Source organism: Lutzomyia longipalpis, chromosome 2, assembly GCF_024334085.1.
Source record: "Lutzomyia longipalpis isolate SR_M1_2022 chromosome 2, ASM2433408v1".
NCBI classification, from domain to species: domain Eukaryota; kingdom Metazoa; phylum Arthropoda; class Insecta; order Diptera; family Psychodidae; genus Lutzomyia; species Lutzomyia longipalpis.
In genome coordinates, this window is record NC_074708.1 from 14,406,617 (window position 1) to 14,425,593 (window position 18,977).

General features: G+C 38.1%; 2 protein-coding genes across 2 annotated transcripts in view; both read left to right on the plus strand.

Annotated features, from left to right (window-relative positions):
* The window catches only part of LOC129790857 (uncharacterized), a 679,906-nt gene that overhangs the window by 352,028 nt on the left and 308,901 nt on the right, over positions 1 to 18,977 (plus strand). The window lies entirely within an intron of this gene.
* LOC129790909 (transcription factor atoh8) lies at positions 3,931 to 18,716 on the plus strand. The gene is made up of 2 exons (XM_055828749.1): positions 3,931 to 4,534; positions 16,819 to 18,716. Exons 1-2 carry the CDS (start codon positions 4,459 to 4,461, stop codon positions 17,697 to 17,699), a joined length of 957 nt encoding a protein of 318 aa, XP_055684724.1. The 5' UTR covers positions 3,931 to 4,458; the 3' UTR covers positions 17,700 to 18,716.

The window sequence follows — 18,977 nt, forward strand, 5'->3', positions numbered from 1 at the left end:
CGTTGAGCGAATGGAAGAGCGAAGCGTTCGTAATCAGAATTGTCACATCTTTGGCGCTTATGCTGGCCAAAAGTGCCAGCCACATTTCACGACAAGTCGCACCAAGAGAGCCACGCAAGCACGATGCAATCTTCAGGAGCCATTCTCTCCTTGTTTATACACAATACAGACTTTTGAGTAGAAGGCAAGAGCGAGATAAAAGTGCCAAAGAGCGACCCAGTGATGCCCAGACGCGATTACCGAGCATGCCTTCTTTTCTCGGCATTGCTGTTTGGATTTTCTGGAGCCACCTCGAGCAAACATCTCACCCAAAAAAGACCATCTAAACCCAGCCAAAGCAAAAATTCACATAAGACGAACGCGCAAATCATCTTGGGCTCCGCATAGCCACTTTTGCCTCGTGGGTGGTGGTGGTGGAAATAGAGCACCATCTAATCTGCATTTTGCCACCGACGCCACCGATACTACCCAAAAAACTAAACATCCGACAACAATTTGGTGCCAAGAAAAAAATCCTTCCATAAGGGATATTTTCTCCTTGAAAAAGTCGGTCTTGGCCACGAGAAATCTTTTAGTAGGGGAGGGCGGGGTTAATAAAGTCACTTAAGGGTTTGGAAAAAGCCTAAAATATTATATTTCCTAGCTAGATAGAACAAAATGATCTGAGAAAGAGTTGTAGGGCAGTAAATTTCCTAAAGAAATGAGCTAAACATTTCGTTTTATCCATTTGGGAAATATGATATTTTGAGCTTTTTCTAAACCCTTAAGTGACTTTTTTAACCCCGCTCTCCCCTACTATTAAGAGATTTTTATCAACTCCAAGGGCTTAATTTTATGACTCACCGTCTCTCAGTGGAACTTAAAACTTCCCGGCTGTAATTGAAAATGCTCACAGGGTGCTAAAAACTTCTTTACGATTTACCTTTCCAAGGTGATTTTTTTTGGCTGTGTCAATGGCACTTCCTGAGTACTTTGGGAAATGTGACCAAAAAAAGGAATTCAGCTGGTTACATTATTTAGGTCATTTTTTGGATGAAAAATCTGCTTAAAAATAAACATTAAACCTTTTAAATGGATCCGGAATTACATAAGTCTTACAGAGGCGTAGCCAGGGAGGGTGTTTGGATGTCTAAACAATCTTAAAATTCAGAATAATCATCGTAATCAATCCTTTTATCCATTTTCAACGTCTTTAAAGTAAAAAGAGACCTGAAAACACTTCCTTGAATTTTCTAGCTATGCCCCTGATGTCTTACAACAGATAATTTTGTTACAAGGTTTTTAAAATTTTTATTACGCAAACCTTGATGTAAAATTCTAAATTGTTAACAATAAAGCAATTTAATAAAGATTTGATTAGGATTATCTCATTAATTCTTGAGCAATCCTCAATCAAAAATTTTTGGAATATCTTATAAAAATTTCTAAAAGTCTTCCTCTAAGCAGATTCATAATTTTTTTGTAGAAATAAAGACTTTAGCCAATGAAAAATTCCCTGAACTAAATCTTGGATTTTCCCAAAATTTATCAATGGCGACAGTCATTTGAAAGGAAATATTGTGCAGCAAATTCAGAAATTTTTCAAGCACTTGCACCCCATAGAGGCAATAATATTCTTTCTGTAAATTTTGTGTAAATGACGTCGTTGCAGGTAATTTGGAAGAACGACTTGTGTACTTTTGGATTAAAAGTCTTTCAAGATGTTTATTGCTTGGGGTTGAAAATGCCCAAAAAATTCCTCCTCCCTTCCTTACCTGTTTCTCTGCATTTTAACACACCACCTTTTACTCTTAATGTACCTGCCATTAGTGCCATGACGACTTTTCTTGTCTCACCTTTTTCCTGAATATTTTTCTTACCCCGCAGAAACCGTTAAACAAAAATGTTGTATCTATGTGCAACCCTTAGTTAAATTCCTCAAAGACATAAAGATAAGCATCTAAAAACTCCGTTGCAAAATACGAAGAAAATTGGATTGTAAAGATAACAATTTTTTTGAGTTTCTTTGAATTTTTTATGATTTGAAAAATTTTGAAAATTTGCATCCGCTTCTTGGGTTTGGTTTTGGAAATTAGTAAAATGCTGGTAAATTCCTAACCGGAAGGGATGAAGGTGAGAAAACAATCCCCCTTAAAATATGAATGGGTTTAAAAGAGATGTTCTTAGGGTGTAGATTGTTCTGTTTTATTCAATGTCCTAAGGGAGTTAAAATTAAGTAGAATTGCCTAGGAAAAGTTTTTATTCTTTATGGAATTAAAAAATAACCCTAAAATTAAATTTATTTGTAAGAAAATTCAAGGGAATTAAAAAAAACAGTTTTCTTAAATTTTTCTATATTTTCTTATATGAAAAATATTGAAACCAAATTCATTAACAGTTTAAAATTCTTTTAGTAACTTAGTTTTCAGACCTAAATACAATTTCCTTATTATCATCTTTTTTAGAGTTTGTAATTAGCCCTTCACAGATACTTCCTGTACTTATTTTTGTAGGTCAATTACAAAAGAAAAAAGCTTTAACAATATTGTTTACGTCGAAGGGATTCAAGATGTAAAAAACTACATTGTTTGTACACAGAGGTTACATGGATGAACATTTAATAACTTTTGAATCTCACTTACCATTAAAAAAATCTCTTAAATCTTGCAGAAAAGGAGTTTATTCGTCTTTGTATAATATGTAGAAATCTGTTAAATAAAAATCTTCAAACAGACTTAACATTATTCCATTGGGAGCAGCCAAGAAAAAGCAGCAATAAGCCTAAATATTGTAAACAATGACGTCACTTAGAACGCTTTCAATTCATGAAACTTTTACGTTGATTTATTCTTTTCAAAACCTATTTAGGAAAACAATTCTGATTTTCAATTTTTAATTTTTTTATTAAAAATTTTCCAGGCTCTAAGGTAAGTAATTGAATCTTATAAATTACTCTCAAGTCTCAGTTTACAAAATGGGCACAAGTGTATACCTTTACTTCCGCAAAAATTCCCCTTTAGAGATCAGCAACAAATTGGTCATCCGGTTAAACCACCTGGGATGGATTTTTTCCTAACTAATATAATGAGGCACATGGTGTGGGAAAGTCTACGAATTCACTGTAAATTGACTCACCACAAGCATGTTTGGCGGGAAATTTATCAAAGCTACAGCAAGTCCAAATGACCTGACTTTCTCAAGGGAATCGCTGATGGACGATTGACACTCATCTATGTCACATACAGTTCGCTCTGTGAGGTGGTACAACATGCTGTGCTGTGGGGGAGAGGTGCGCCAGATGAAATGTGCCAATTATCGCAAACAAGTGTCGACAATTGTGTTTTGCTGTGAGCATCGTTCCTCTGCGCGACAATGCCGTACCATGGTTATTCCGCATGTTGGATATGATGATGGTGGTTGGGTTGTGGAAGAAAGCGGAGCCGCCACAGTATGCCGGAAATGGTGGGTATATGATGATGGTCTGTGAAGTTTTAGTGGAAAGTGTCTCACCAGCAGAGTCCATCCCACTCCACCCTTGGGGTCTCCACCGTAGCACCCAAGAATGGATTGTGTTCCCATCGGTCTAATGAGAGATGATGTATCTGGTTTTGGGATGCTGCAAGCTCTCCGTGTGTGCATCCCAAGCACACAGCGCGAAGAAGTGGATGGCGAAGAGAAGAAAAACACCATAAACTTCTCTCACATAACACTTTTTATTCTGCGTAGGCCGGCGACAGGCGCCAGCTGTGTCATGTTACATTTCGCTCTGGTGCCCAGAGTCGTCCGGAAGTGCTCTCTCGCTCGTATGCACATGGTGTGGCGGAGTGGAAAAGAGATGAGACGAGGGCGCGCGATTGAATGCTTTCGGAACAAGTGTACCCGACTCTCCCTCTCTCATGCTGCACTCATTCTTATACACACCATATGATTCACCAATTCACCAGAAACTAATCACAGGCACTCACATCTGTTCACAATTGCTTGCCTTCCCGTTCCCACCTAGCTTCCTCGCTCGCTTCCTCTCATGCGCTCTCTCGGGTTCTCTCGGTGAGAGAAGTTGTGCGAGAGTCGTCAACATGGGCTTTCGGGGAGTATGTAGCAAAGCAAAGTGTTGAGTTATTTCAGTTTCATTTCAGCAACGGACGTAGTCGGTTTGGTTTTCCAAGGAAGCTTCATACCGATTTTATTCCCAACGTCTCATTGACGCTCTTGTTTCTTCGTCTTCGGGGAAAAACCCGCGTGTCTTGTGCGACATAAGTTGGGAGTCAAATAAACCCATAATAGTTACATTTTGCAAACCACATGTGCCCCCAACCAAACAACTGATTAAACATTCATATCTGCATGGTTGATGTGTGTGCACCGAAAACTCAAGGATTACCAAGAGTGAGCGTGAAGTGATCGGCAAAGAACTCGCAAAAATATTTAATTTATAAAAGTTTCAATTGTGGATAAAGTGATCCGAATTATTTTTCCGATATGACAACGGACAGAGCATCTGATCCAACCTACGCAAAACTCACAGCAGCAGAACTCTCTGCACTCTTCCTCAAAGGTAAGATATTCTTTGCGCCCATACCCCGCACTCAGTTCCCAAATTGATTGAGAATCTTGTGTGACAGAGACATTCTTCACTGAGGCGAGAAAGATTAATACCGCCCGGGGAATGAATTAATTTCAATGATCCATTTCATTTCGACGCCACTCCGTCCTCCATGCTCCCCTATCTTTCACTCCTTCGCACCCACGTGAGATTTCGTGTGAAATTCTTTTGGGATGATGAAAAAAAAAACCATCTCCGTGTGACCACAAGAGCCTTGCGGGGAAAAAAGCGTATAGTACATGTAAAGAGATGAGACCCATAAATCCATCTTCTTGCGTGAAGTGATTCGAATAAATTTTACCAAGAGAGCAAAGGAGCAAAATGGAAAGGTTTTATGCTATATGCAGCAAAAGGGATGGGATTCTCTACTTCATTCTCAGAGCTAAATAATATTTTTGTAATATATTTGAATTTAATTAAATCCCACACAGACGGTTTGCAAAGCAAAGGGGACCGAAGGCTAGAATTTATTTTTCTAAACATGCTTGTTTGCATACCCTTTAATTTCTTCTTCTGCACAAATTTTATTGCAAAATCATAAAATTTTATGTATCGTCAACTTTCATGTGAATTTTGCAAGTAGCCAAAGGGGGCTAAAGTCCAAGATGTGTTGTAGGCTCCTCAGCATTGGGGCTATATTGCAGAATTCGGTTCGACATTTTTTTTTGCATCTTTCCCCATAGTGAAGTTTCACATTAAGCATATTGTAATTGATGCAAAATTGAATGTTGTAAATTTTAAAGTGAAGATCCTACCAAAAAAACATTTTCTTTGCAATTTTAAGATAAATGAAATTGTTTTTATTTAGAATCAGAATTTTGGATCTTTTTTGGAAAAATTGTTTTATTTTAAAATAATATTAAATTGGATATTTTTTTAATATTAAAAAAATCGATTTACTTAAATCTGTTTTAACATTTTAAAAATTTTCGTTTTTCTAAATCTATATTTTGTCGTTCAAAAAATGCGTCTTACCAAGAATGTTGCTTTTAATTTTTTTTTGAATCGGGTAAGGTATAGGTTTTCTTTATTACTTAACAGAATTATATAAATCTGACTTAATATTTTACAAAGTTCTATTTGGGTTTCAAAAAAAAAAAGAATTATTTATTTAGAAAAAGCATCTTATTTTTATAGATTTAAATCTTTGAACCGATTTCGATAAATTTTTTTTGAATCTCAAGTATTATGTATACATAAGTTTCAAAATATCTTTAAATTTTCAAAATCGGTTTTCTAATCTATTAATTCAAAAACAAATAATTTAGTACCTGAAGAAGATGGTAAATATCTTCGAAACGTTAAGGAATTTAAGATAGGAGATAAATTCTTATCAAGTTCCATCTTTGCTCTCATAAAGAATCTTATTTTTAATATTCTTCCTCATTTTAATTTATTCAAAAAAAAAACATCAAAATTATCTTCCTTAAAAATTTACACAAAAAAACGTAAAGAAACGTAGGGAAAGAGCGTAAAGGCTCACCCCTGGACGAGATTGCTGAAGAAGAGGGCGACGGTCCAAGAGTTGCGCGTTCACTCGATTATTGCTCTGGGGCCATAGTATGAATATTAATCTCATTCCACTGACAATCTGTTGTGTAAATCGTCACGAGGTGATACGTTATGAAATTAGCAAATTCTAAATCATCACACATCCGTGGCCAGAATCTATTGAGCGCCAAGCTAGAGGCGCAATATTTCATGGATCACATCCACGCGCGTTTGGGGAATATCTCGTCTCTCTCTGTCTTCAGAATGTCCACAAATTGATTGCTTCGAGACTGTTTACTTTCACGAGACACATTGGGGTTTTTTTTTCTCTGGCTGCACAATCATACATCTCGGGAAAATATTTCAGAAATTCTGACAAGGCGTGAATCGTGCGAAGAAGACGTGACTCATAAAATTATTAATTTTTGCACGGTATCTTGCACCTGTGGCGCGGTTTTTAGCCAACTGCTAGCCAACATGCTCACCCATGAAGTGCGTAGAAGAATTTCTCGAATACAAATTGCAAAAAAAGAGCTAAGAGCGACATTGAAGGGAGACGCACAGCTCTATCTCACGGAATACAATTAGAATTTCCTCTTGAGTTCTTATTCCGCGTTGAATGACATTTTTGCCAATGCGGAGAATGGGTTGCGCGCGTGTTTTGCCATGGGATTTTCCCTTCATGGTGACTTCCTCGATGACGATGGCATCTCAAGGAGTTCACATCATCATCTGCGGACTGAAATTTTGAGAATTGCATAAATTCTTCTTGAACTTCCTGAGCGCCAGGTAGACCGTATGAGAGCCCAGTGCGGACTCATTAACTTTTCTAACACATGGGGGAAAAAAGGAATAATTTGTCTAGCGACAAATTGCTTAATTACGACTAAATTGATAATTGTGCCTAATTGTTCAGGTGTGCATTTCTTACTTTCATGCAACTGCACAATTATTGTTGTTCTCACAATTTCTCAATGGGAAGAGAAATGGCATTTTCACGCAGTTAATTTTACATTGGCTTTTGCTCAACAATTTTTCAGAGATCTTCAATAGAAAATTTTGAATTAAAAACTCTTTAAAAATATTTACAAATATTTTTGGTAAATTCCAGAAAGGAAAAGTATCTAGAAAATCGTTTCAAGAATCATTCTTTCATAAATTAATTTTTAAATTAAAACAACAAGTTCTTAGAAAAAGAATAAAAATAAAAACACTGTAAAAAAATTCTAAAAACATTCCTAAATACAATTAAAGTGAAATTATTGTAATTTAGAATTAACGACTAATTATTGTTTAAGATGTAGTTAAACATTACAAGGTCCGTAAAATTATTTGTCTTCAATAAAAAGAAAGTTTTCCAGAGTGTTGCAAACAAATCCACGAGTTTACGTGCGTCATTCGAACATTTTATTGACAAAACATCTACCTTTTTTGTAATTATTTTTTAAAATAAAACTGGCTTATATTTTAAAGTTAAAAACACGGAGTAATTGATATTTTCAAAGGTCAATTAAATTATTTTACTACAACTATCAAGTTTTTTTTTCGAAGAGGTTCTCCTAGCGGAAACACAAAAAGTTTTTTAAAAAATACTGGTTATATTGAATTTAAAAATCCATTTAAGATTTTATCACCTAAAATTTTCATAAAAGCTTATATATTTAGGGAAACCATTAAACATGGTACTTTTGGTAAATAAATTTAAAAGTTTTACGATTTCAGGAGAATAAAATTTCCTGTGTCAAAACCTTCATCCTAAAGGCGTGAAAAATCCACGTTATTTTTGTCTCAATTTTCCTGTGAAAAACTCTTTGGGGACTGCCACTGAAATCTTGTCTAAATTCCCCCTCGATCCCTCTGAGAAAATATAAAATCGAGGTGATTGGTGTGCCATAAAATAGATCATTTCGTTGTAAAAGTGCATGTGCCACAGAGTGCCCCATTCTGAAGACACACACGAGAAAAAAAATTAAGAGAAGAACCTCGGAGCTCCAAAAATACATCGCACGTCGAAAGTGTGAGAGCATCTGGGAGACATTTTCTCATCTCCAATGACGGCAATTAACATTTTTCCTCAACTTCCACATTTGACCCCGCGCGTAAAAGTCGTAAAAGACACAGAAAATGATGAAGCTCTGCTTAAGATTTTCTCATTTTTGTTCCTCAAAAAATTTCTTTCTATACTTTCGTGCCTACGTATGGCTCCCTCGGTTCTCTTGCCCTACCCATCCACTCCAATATCTCATTAATTATCATAAATAATCAACTTGTGCTCTTCTGGCGGGGGACTCTCTTGTGCGACGATGCGTCTGTGAGTCACTTTTCGTGAACTCCAGATGGTCATTGTGCCTGCCACCCCCGCAGAGAAATTGATGCCAACAATTTGCGAGGGGATTCAGTCGGTTGTGGCATCTCTCATGGGGATTCAGAGACGAGGAGTCGCGTCAAAAGTTTGCGTTGCTTTGACTGAATCTTTTGAGATGTTTCTTTTTATTTTTTTTTCTATAAAATTTCCATTATGAAAAATGCAAAAAAGCATTAGAAATCATATTTTTCTGCATTAGTTTTAAAATAATTTAAGCTTAATTTTCTTAATGGTTTTTTAAGAGAAATAAATAAGGAAACATTTCTTGGGAACAACTCTAATATCTTGGTCAATTCATTGCAAATTGTATGGACGCCTTTTGTGTCAAAGCATCTTTCCGCCCACATCAAGGTTGTTGACACATAGTTGATCTGTTGATGGCCACACACTTCTCATCTCTTCCTAAGAGATCACTGCTCGCTCAATTTGCCCATTTATGGTGTGTATGTGTGTGTCTATTCTCCGTGAAAATGCGAAAAATGTGCCAAAACATCATTTTTTTTGGGATGCCTCCTCTAAAGTCATTTAGTTGAGTCACTCCGTGTATGTGGAAAACCCATAAAAGTGGCGACGACTGAAAAATTTTCCCGTCATACGGTTATATAGCGAAAGGACATACGGTGAAAGAGTGTGTCCCCAATGTTTCCGCCCATCCTCCCGCATGGAGCCACATGGCGCCAACATAAATACCAAGGACTTGCTCTTGCTGCCGTGAAAATGATGGCTAGAGCGCACACGCCAATGAAATTTAATCTGACGCCGTATCCAGAAGTTGCGGGAGTTTCCCAGAAGTATGGGACCTCGAGGGCTATTTTTTTCATGTTCCCTTGGATGTGTCTCGTCACATACAAAAATGATAACACGGAGATAATGGGCACCGTGTGTTTTCCCGCGCGCGCGGTGTCACTTTGCCTAAAGAGACGGCTGGTTGGGAAAGAAAAGAAGAAGAGAAAAAAAGCTACCAATAGCGCAGAAATTGAATACATATCCATAATAGATGAGTGGCTCATTTGCATGTGGCGCCAATAAAATATAAATTTCGGTATGCAGACGGAATAGCAATTCGATGAAAGAGGCCGTGATTGTGTGGAGGAAGTGGCAAGACACAAAACACAACCACCTCCGCCTCCAGCATTCCCGGCGAGGTTTGTGCTTCTCTGTTTTTTTTTCTCTACCACACTTGCCAATATTCCAAGGAAATTCAACTACCTCCCGTGCCACCTGCTGAATAATTCGTGCCAATTGGCGCGCGGGAGCTAAATGGGCTAACTTCCGAGGAAAGTTCTGTGTGTGGGATGTTTTTGTCAAAGTAAGAGAGTTTCTTGAAAATTTCCCGCGACCACAGCTAATTGAGCTCTTGACTCGATGGAGAAAAAAACTCTCCATATCCCCATAAAAAGCTTTTTAATTCACAACACAAAATGGGGTTGGGGGTGGATGGATGAAAGGATGTTTTCCGGGAAGTAATTTTTTTGCCGAGACATGAGAAAGCTTGTCTTTGAATTATTGCAGAATTTATTTCACGTAAACAACCCTATAAAATGTTTTATTGAATTTCAAAGAAAGTCGAAAAAAGCAGGAATACAAATTGAGATTCAAGAAACTCATACTCTGCTCTAAGATTTTTTTCTCTTTGCATCTTGCGGGATTTCCAAGGAGTGATTTCACAAAAATTCCATTCTCTGTGTCCTTTTGTACATGTTTGAAAAGTAAAAAACAATTACTAACATAGCGGAAAAGCGATTTATATCATCTTATTTATCCCCATATTTGGTGGAAAATTTGTATTGTGAAGGTCACAAAAGTTCATGTGTTTATGTCGTTGGAAAGGCTTTGTTCAGTGAAAGATATCTCAATAGAAACTTTGTCATCATCTACATAATATAGAAGATATTGAATAAATCATTTGTGCAAATAAAATACCTTTACTTTTCTTTTTAATTTTCAAGAAAATTTTATATATTTCTTACTACAAATTACGTTTTTAAGCAATCTGAAATATTCGTTTTCTTATGCTTTCATTAATTTATTTAATAAAGAACTTTTATGTTGCTTTATGCTTCCCCTAAATCAGTTTGAGAAAATATTATTTTGAAACAGAAATAATGAATGAAATAATATCCAATTCCATTTGAAAGGAAAGCAGTGGAGTCTCAAACAGCTGCTTCATTCTTTTTATTAAATAAAAAAGCAAATAAAGCAAAATTCATAATTCATTTAAATATTTTGTACATAATCCAAAGCAACACTGGCAATTTCAAAGTCATTTCTATTCTTCCTAAATTTTTGCAAAAAGTAACTGCTTCCCATATGGGACTCTTGAATAGCGAAAGAAAAGTAAAAGATCCACTCGAGGGATCGCCCACACCATCTGTTTACATTATCGCGAAAAAGCGCGCGCTTCGCAAAAGATCTCGCGCACCAGAAAAAAAAACAACATAATGTAACCAAATGGTTTACCATTTGGCGCCGACAAATGCAATTCATCGCAAAACTCTTCGCACCATACTTTCGCGCATTTCGGGGCAATTTTGTGTGCGATCTTCCCATTCCCTCCCAAAAAAAAACTCCTCTTCATGGCACTTTGACCTTCTTTCGCCAACCCATTCAACGCGTCTCCGCCAGTGATGCTTTTCTCGGCACTTTCATGGAATTTTGCGGGTGTGAATTTCTGCAGTGTCTGCGTCTGCACCAGCAGACGTACAATAAAAAGACAAATTGTCGTATTTATCTGAAGGAGTGTGGTGCTACGGGGAAAAAAAGAGAGTGAGTGGCGAAAAAAGACCTTATTACTCCTCACCATTAATTCCTTTCGGGGCAATTTCTGTTGTCATCACTTGCCCAGACACCACTCACACAAATTCCCCAGCTACGACTGCACACATTACCACGAGACCCGATGCTCGTGGACGCTGATTAAACAACTTTATCCGCGCGCGCAATTAATCAGCCAGAGCCAATAATTAGCATATTTTCATGAATGGCGCGAAAAAAAAGTCGCGTCACCCGTGTCACCAATTAATTACATATGTACATAGCTCCCAATGCCTGTGTACATAGCGCAGAACATTTTGCCATCTAACACCCATGTGTGGCATTCCACTTTGCCTTCTGCAACTTGGCGCAACAGCATGGTGATTTCGGATGAAATATATCGATGGATTTGCCGGTTTGTCCGTGTCCCACAATGCCTAATTGCCTAATTAGCTTGTGCTCCCCACAAAACTTGCTCAATTTGCCTCATTTCTCCTCCAGACAGCCCCAGATTCTTTCAATGTGCGGCTGATTAGAAGACTTCCAAGGCGGCCATATTGCGCATAAAACACGTATTCATTTATTCTTCGCACCATGCGAGACATTTTCAAAATGATTTACTTTCCGCCATGTGAGATGAATTTTACTTCATAGCACCGACATGGAGATTTACGGGCACTATGAAAATGTCTCTCAAACATTTTGCCCCAAAGGCAAAGTGCATCTGTTTTCTCGTATTTTCAATGGGATTTTTTCGGTGTGTGCGAAAAAGAATTTAATTTATGACTTTATAATTAAACATTTAATAGAAATTATTATTCACAATTAATTAGGAATTTGTGTGAAATATTTAACAGGGTGGATAGCTTAATTTAAATAGTGTGATTTATGTTGTAATATGCTTGTCGTTGCATTCAGAGTCGTTGTACGAATGTTACTATAGTATTATAGAGATTTCTTTATGATAAAGTTTATGCATTGTTAGCTCTCTATAAATAAATGTTAGATTTATTAGTTTATTTTTAATTCAAGAATTTCGTTAAACGAATTTGTCACGTTATCTGTAGTTTTTCTTGTTATCAATTTCTCTTCGATATCCGACGTCTAACATCCTTATAAGCAGTTTAGTTTCACTAGGAAAATTTACAAAATAAAATTAAATATTTAACGGCGCTTTTACCATTTTTATGGTAATTTTTGTAGTTTGAAATACCAAAGTTCTATTTAATATTCATCTCTTCTTCTTAATTACAAAAAAAAATCATTCAATTTGAAGGGAATTTCCAAGTGCATGGGTACTGGGAAAATCCAAATAATTCACCAAACGTTGCCACGCCTCCGATTTCTTACCTTTCGGCGTGTATATGGGGTTTCCGTGATAACGTTTCGATTTTAGTCGTATATCCCCTCAAAACTTTCTTATCAAAATCACTTGCGCGGGAAAAGACGTTACGGTGTGATAAGACGAATAATTACTTGTCGCTGACAAAAATTGCAGACCCTCAATACCGGTGAGATATTAAGGTCAGGTGTGCTGAGGCACTTGTGAATCGATAAATATAGCATAACACTACATAAAGTGAAGCACAACTAAATCCAATAACTATACATCCCCAACACAGCTGTGATTGGGAATTATTTTGCAGATCTCTCTGCTCATATCCCGCGATGATCATAATCAAAAAAAAAATTCATAACGTTGTTTAACGATACTGCCGAACTTTCTACTTGGTCAGCGCTGACTCTCCTTTATCGCCAACTCTGCGACACAATCATTCTTGGGGCGGTGTTGCTTTTTCAGTCCTCTCGATTTATTTAATTAGTGTTTTGCGTGAATTTATAATAAAGATATATTTCTTCTTTTTTTTTGTCTTCTCATATATGTATGAAAATTCCACCGATAATGCCCATGCGATAGAGACAAAAACTCAGTGGCGCCTCTATTTGTCTCGGATTTATGTAAATTTAACGATTTTTTTCTCTTGAGCGGATTTTCGGTGAGCCAGAAAATGTTTTAATCATATGACGCACACGGGCGTTGCAACATCTCGATGGAATTTTTCGTCGGGTGAGAGATATTATTCACCGAAATTGCACACACGATCTGCGGGTGAAATTGCGCGAAAGATGTCTGGCAGAAGAAAGAAAATTAACACCCAAAAAGCCATTTATTGTTGTTTGCCAAAGACGATGTGCAAAATGCACCTCAAGAGGTGTACCCAAAATGATCGAATTCAGGACAGTGCTGGCCTGTGAGCATTCAACTTGAGATTTCTTTTTTTCTTCTTCTTCATTACCTCTTTTTGGGCAGAGAAATTTTGCTTTAGGTCTCATCATTTCTTATAATTTCTTCCTCAAGTTAAATTTTCTTCAAGATCTTTTTTTTTGAAGTTTTTCTTATAACTTCTTGAGTTAAAATTTATTCAATATCCTTGAGAGACAGTTCTTTAGAATTTTTAAAAATCAACGACTTCAGCTTCTTCTGATCCAAACCATCTCAAACGCATTCTTATGCTTCCATGTTGAAAAAAAATTGCGCAACTTTCATGAAATTCCTTTGAAAGTTTGGATGCTTGTCGGATGAGAAAAAAATCCAGTTTCTTACCAAGGGTGAAGATAAAAGCCTCGCTGAGGCATTGAGGTTTTTATGACTTCTTGGTGTATCTCTCAACCTTTTTTTTATATCGTTCAGTGCGTCTTTCTCTGGACCACGGGATCCCATGTGTGAGTGCACAGAGGAGCAACATCATAAGAAAATGTAAAAAAAAACTTAAGCAATGGGGATCTCTTAAAGAGATGTCTGGGGGAGCAAAAAGCGATCGAGAGAAAGAAATAAATGGCGTGGCGCTGAAAAAGCCCTCTACTTGCTTCCAGCGTGGAGAGAAAGATCTGCCAGTGTATGGGGATCCTCAGTTAGATCAAAGGGTTATCGCCGAATTGCTTGGTCAGTTTCTTCTCTTGGGTGTTACACTCCCAAGAATGCTGCGCCGTGGCACACGAGGGACGCCCGGAGAGATCCCAGCCGTTCGAGATTGGTATCGCGATCGCGATTGTATATGCCACATTATTGCGTTTTCTTTTGTGCTGTGCGAACCTCCAACAACAATGTTGAATCATCCTCAAGTGGTATGGGCTCCGGTTGTTCCTCTTCCCCATCCCGAGCACGAAGAAATCTCTCGCGCAATTTACAAGACATTCAATCCGCCCACTTTCCTTCCTCACCATCCCGCCGGATCGCGCAGCTGGGATGCTGTCGAAGAAGAAATTGATCGAGTGAAGGCTTCTTGTCAAATGCAAATGTTTGCTTCCATACCCAGCATCTGACTCCTATTAATTATGTGGCATGAGTCGCTCGGGCACCTGAGGTGGCCACTTGCTCATTGAATCCCCATCTGATTCACCTCCGACACTAAATCACCCAACTCATTATACGTGAGACATCCACAAGAGGCTTTTCGCGCACTAAGTGGCCGCCAGAGTTGCCTCTTTTTTTTGCCCGCGACCGTTTTCTCGCGCTACGGCCTTAAAAATCACACACAGTTGACATTCTCGTGAGCCCCCATGGCAGCCCATCGCGTTTCCCCCCGTACAAACCAATTGCCACCAGTTCTAGCTGCCTTCACCGCGTTGCGCCAGGCGCTCCTGAGCTCCCCAACTGGGCGATCACCCAATATGGGCACTCACCAGTCGATGGTATAAATCAACTCACCGAGGTGTCGCGGAAATGTTTCACCGCGCAGCTCTTCTTTGGCTGTTTTTTTTGTCTCATGGATGTTCTGTGATAAGAAATCGCCCCTGCTGTTGTTGGTGGCTCGAGAACACGGATTTCAGGCTGAGATATGCGACGGAATTTCCAGAAATCCCGCCATTCACTCAACAAATTTGGCATCAGTCCGCACGATGAACATTTTGGATTCATGACTAATGACTCTCTGGGAATCTAGATCTGCCCATGGACTTGCTTTGGAGGCTGAAGGTGGCTTTTCTTGAAAATAAATCTCACTGATTTATATGGCTCTGATGCGGATGCTTCTGCCGAAAGTCGTGGTAGATATTCATCTGAATTTTTGATAATGGAAAAGCCACGTCGAATAATATAATGCAAATATATGAAGCTTTAAGTCATTGGCATTGCTCACGTAGTGTTGGGGGCTATACAAATATATATTTGTTGGACAACTGGAAAAAGGATATTTCTTAGGAAAAATATATATTTTAACGGCTCAATGGACAAAGTTTTTTTTGCTTGAAAATATTTTATTTGTCGAGCTTAAAGATATATAATTGAAAGCACTCTTAGCTTCCCAATAATCTTACTCACCTAAATAATAAAATTGAGCTCGATTTATCGCTCAAAAGTAATTCTTTGTAATGCGCAAAAACAAGAAGCTTCAGCGGGAGTACAAAGTGAATTATAGAGAACAGGTGAGGTGAGAACACCATTTATGGTGGAATGGGAGATTCGCTATCAATAGCAATTGAAAAACATTACTATATCCTATTTAATTTTTTACTAGTATGACATACAGCCTAGTTTTTGATAAGAAAATTCCTTATTAGCTTACTTTCATGAGCAATTTTCTCCTTCATTGCGCGGGAGCAATTTGCAGGCGTAAGTTGATGGAAAAATTGCGGAACTCACCATCATAACGCACGTGAAAGTATGTGGTGCTTTCGCAGCTTACTCACACAGCATCCAACTGGCTAATGAAGATTTCATCCTTGAGGTTAATAAGATCCGCCGTGTGGCACAATCGGTCGTATCATTGCGGGTAAAATTTCATTATCGACCAGCTCGCGGTGGCTGTGTGTATGAGATGCAAAGTGCACAGCAAAAATATGCTACGAATGGCGCCAGATTGTGGCGAGCGTCTCGCCAGGCCTCTGATTCCATCGTGGCTGTTGTCGGCGGTGTGCGAACTCAACGTCTTGTGACATATGGGCGACGATGGTCGTCGCCGCAATTGTGCATGTGCTTCAATTGCAGAGGCGCGAGATTGCACGAGATGCCGGGGGAGACACACAAATCGCCAATCTCAATGGTGCTCAATCACACAATCAAGTGCTAATTTGCCGTCATTCACTATGTGTCGCACACGCCGTCGCACCATGTGTCTGTGTGCACATAGAGCCACCTAAATTGCTGCGATGCCTTCAAGTGCGCCACCCATCCACGAAAATAAATAGAAATGTCGGGAATCACTGGGACAGGTGCAAGGTAGTGAGGCTCGACTTGGCTGCGACATTGCCGCAGTTTGGCCCTCACATCGACAATTAGTAGAGTTAATTAGCACGTCAAGAGTACTGTCGAATGCCTCCCTCGCACCATATAATACAAGAAAACCTCGCGCACTGTTTTGCCATTTCTCAAAACTGTGTTTGCAATGCAAAGATGATCTACTTTTACTAAATATGCCACCATACATCTCAATTAGGGAAAGATGGAAACCAAAGATCTCATAACTTGGGTTCCGTTGTAGCACGCTTCCGCGACTCTATACTCACTAAATAGTTTCCAAATTGATGAGTCACACAAGTTCTCATGTCACACATTCAGAACAATACATCTTCTCTTTTCTAAATCTGTTTAGCAAGTGCTAAAGATTCAACGTATTTTGACTTTCAGGTGCCTCAATGTCATCACTAATGGAGCGCGATGCGGGCTTCTGCTCCGGCAGCTCGGAGAATGAAGATGACACACTCACGGATCACGCTCAGGCACCACGAAGTCCCACCGATGCATCTGAGGATTCAGTCGAAGTCAAAGTCACCCCTATTTCCCTGCCTAAGAATAAGCGCAAGAGCAGTGAACCTCTGCGGTGCGTGTCAGAACCCGAGCTAGGACCTATTAAGAAGCGAATTCGGTATGAGGAGAAAATGAAAGCAGCCGAGGCGAAACCAGATACAAAGAATCCCTTTCGACCATGGGCTTCCGTAGTAGGGGCTGTTCCACCCCAGTGTCCACCACCCGTTGACCCAGCACAGATCTTCCGAAGACATCCTGCTGTAACAACCCTTCATAGGATTCCGCAACCCGATGACGATCAAGAAGAACCCCTAGCACTGGTAGCAAAGAAACCAGTAGACAACACACCATCCCTCCCCACAACGCTTCCAAAGATCAAAGAAGAAGCTGAAGAAGGTAGTTCGAGGAGCTTCGCCCCAGGACCGTCAAGTTCGAGAAGTTCACAGTCACAGCAGCGGAACTACAAAAATATGACTAGAGAAAGGCGAATTGAGGCAAATGCGCGGGAAAGGACCCGAGTACATACGATCTCAGCTGCCTTTGATACCCTCAGGCGTGCAGTTCCTTCCTACTCTCACACCCAAAAACTCTCGAAGCTCTCTGTCCTCAGGATAGCATGCTCCTACATTCTGACCCTAAGTCGAGTGGCTGGGATGGACTACAGCAAAGATGAGTCAGCTCCTTCGGTGGATGAATGTGTCGATATGGTAACGAAAACCATTCAAACGGAGGGAAAGCTACGGAAGAAGAAGGACGAATAAGAGCTTCCAGCTACAACTCAAAATAATTGGGATTTTAAAGGATCTGAGTGAGAAAATGTACTAATTTTGTAATTAGTAATTTTTTTTTATTTGAAATATTTGTCAAATTTGACTTTACAAATAATAATTCATAATCCTCAGAATTCGTGACAATAATAGGTGCTCATGTTAAGAGATAAACCTACTAATTCACAAATAGATATTTGACAATATAATATTTTCAAGATGTCTATGGAATTTATTCATAAACATCTCACCTCTGAAGTAATGCCAAAAGGCGGAAAGTCCATCGAGAGAGAGACAGACTTTGATGAATTTTGGTCACGTTTCCATTTTCTCACCTATTTTTGAATGCAAAAGTAATTTCCAATTAAATATTAGCGTCCATGATAAACTTTAAAAAAAATCACGCTATCTTTCTCAATGGAAACGTAACCTCAAATAAAAGTGAGGAAACTTTTTGTCTGTTAAGTTTGAGAATTTAAAAAAAAAAGAACAAATGTCATAGCAAGTTATGTGAATATTTTGACAGATATTAATCTGACAGATAGTCAAATTGTCAAATTCTTTGCAGAATAAATTAAGAAAAAAACGCCAAAAGCATCTAACTTTGACAGCTATGAGTTTCCTCAACAAAATGCGTGCTTTTTTTTTATTAGTTTCACGTATATAGTCCAAGTACAAATTATGTCTAAGTTTCTTGTCATTTGGTCATTTTTATCACACATTGTGCCATTTTTGTTGATCTTTTGCGATTTTTATTTTTCCCTCCATTTCTTTTATGTTTTTTTTTTCGATTTAAAAAATGTTACTCATCATAAAATTTTTGCTTTGTGAAATCTTTTGAATGCATTGTACATAAAGAAATAAAATTGAGCGTATTGATGATTGTAATATGTAAATAGTTTTTATTTTATTCAGTCGAGTAGATTTAAAGAAAAAAAGAAGAAAGAAAAAATGGTGTATCCGTTAGGAAGTCTTACTGTTTAAAATAAAATTTAAAACAACAAAAAAAAACTTAAATATATTACTCTAAAGGAAGGAAATCCATTATAAATTAGAGATTTGTAGATCAAAGCGATTGTAAGGCAGGTAATTTATGATGAAAGAGATATGATCGCCAACATTTTTGTGATAAAATTTGCCTAAAAAACAATAAAGATGAAAAATCTTACTGAGGAGTTTAAAAAAAAATTATTGATGTTTTATTTTCTTCTTCGTGTGATGCCTGTTCTTGTCCATCCACTCTTTTTTTTTGCTCCATCCACTTGTGGTCAT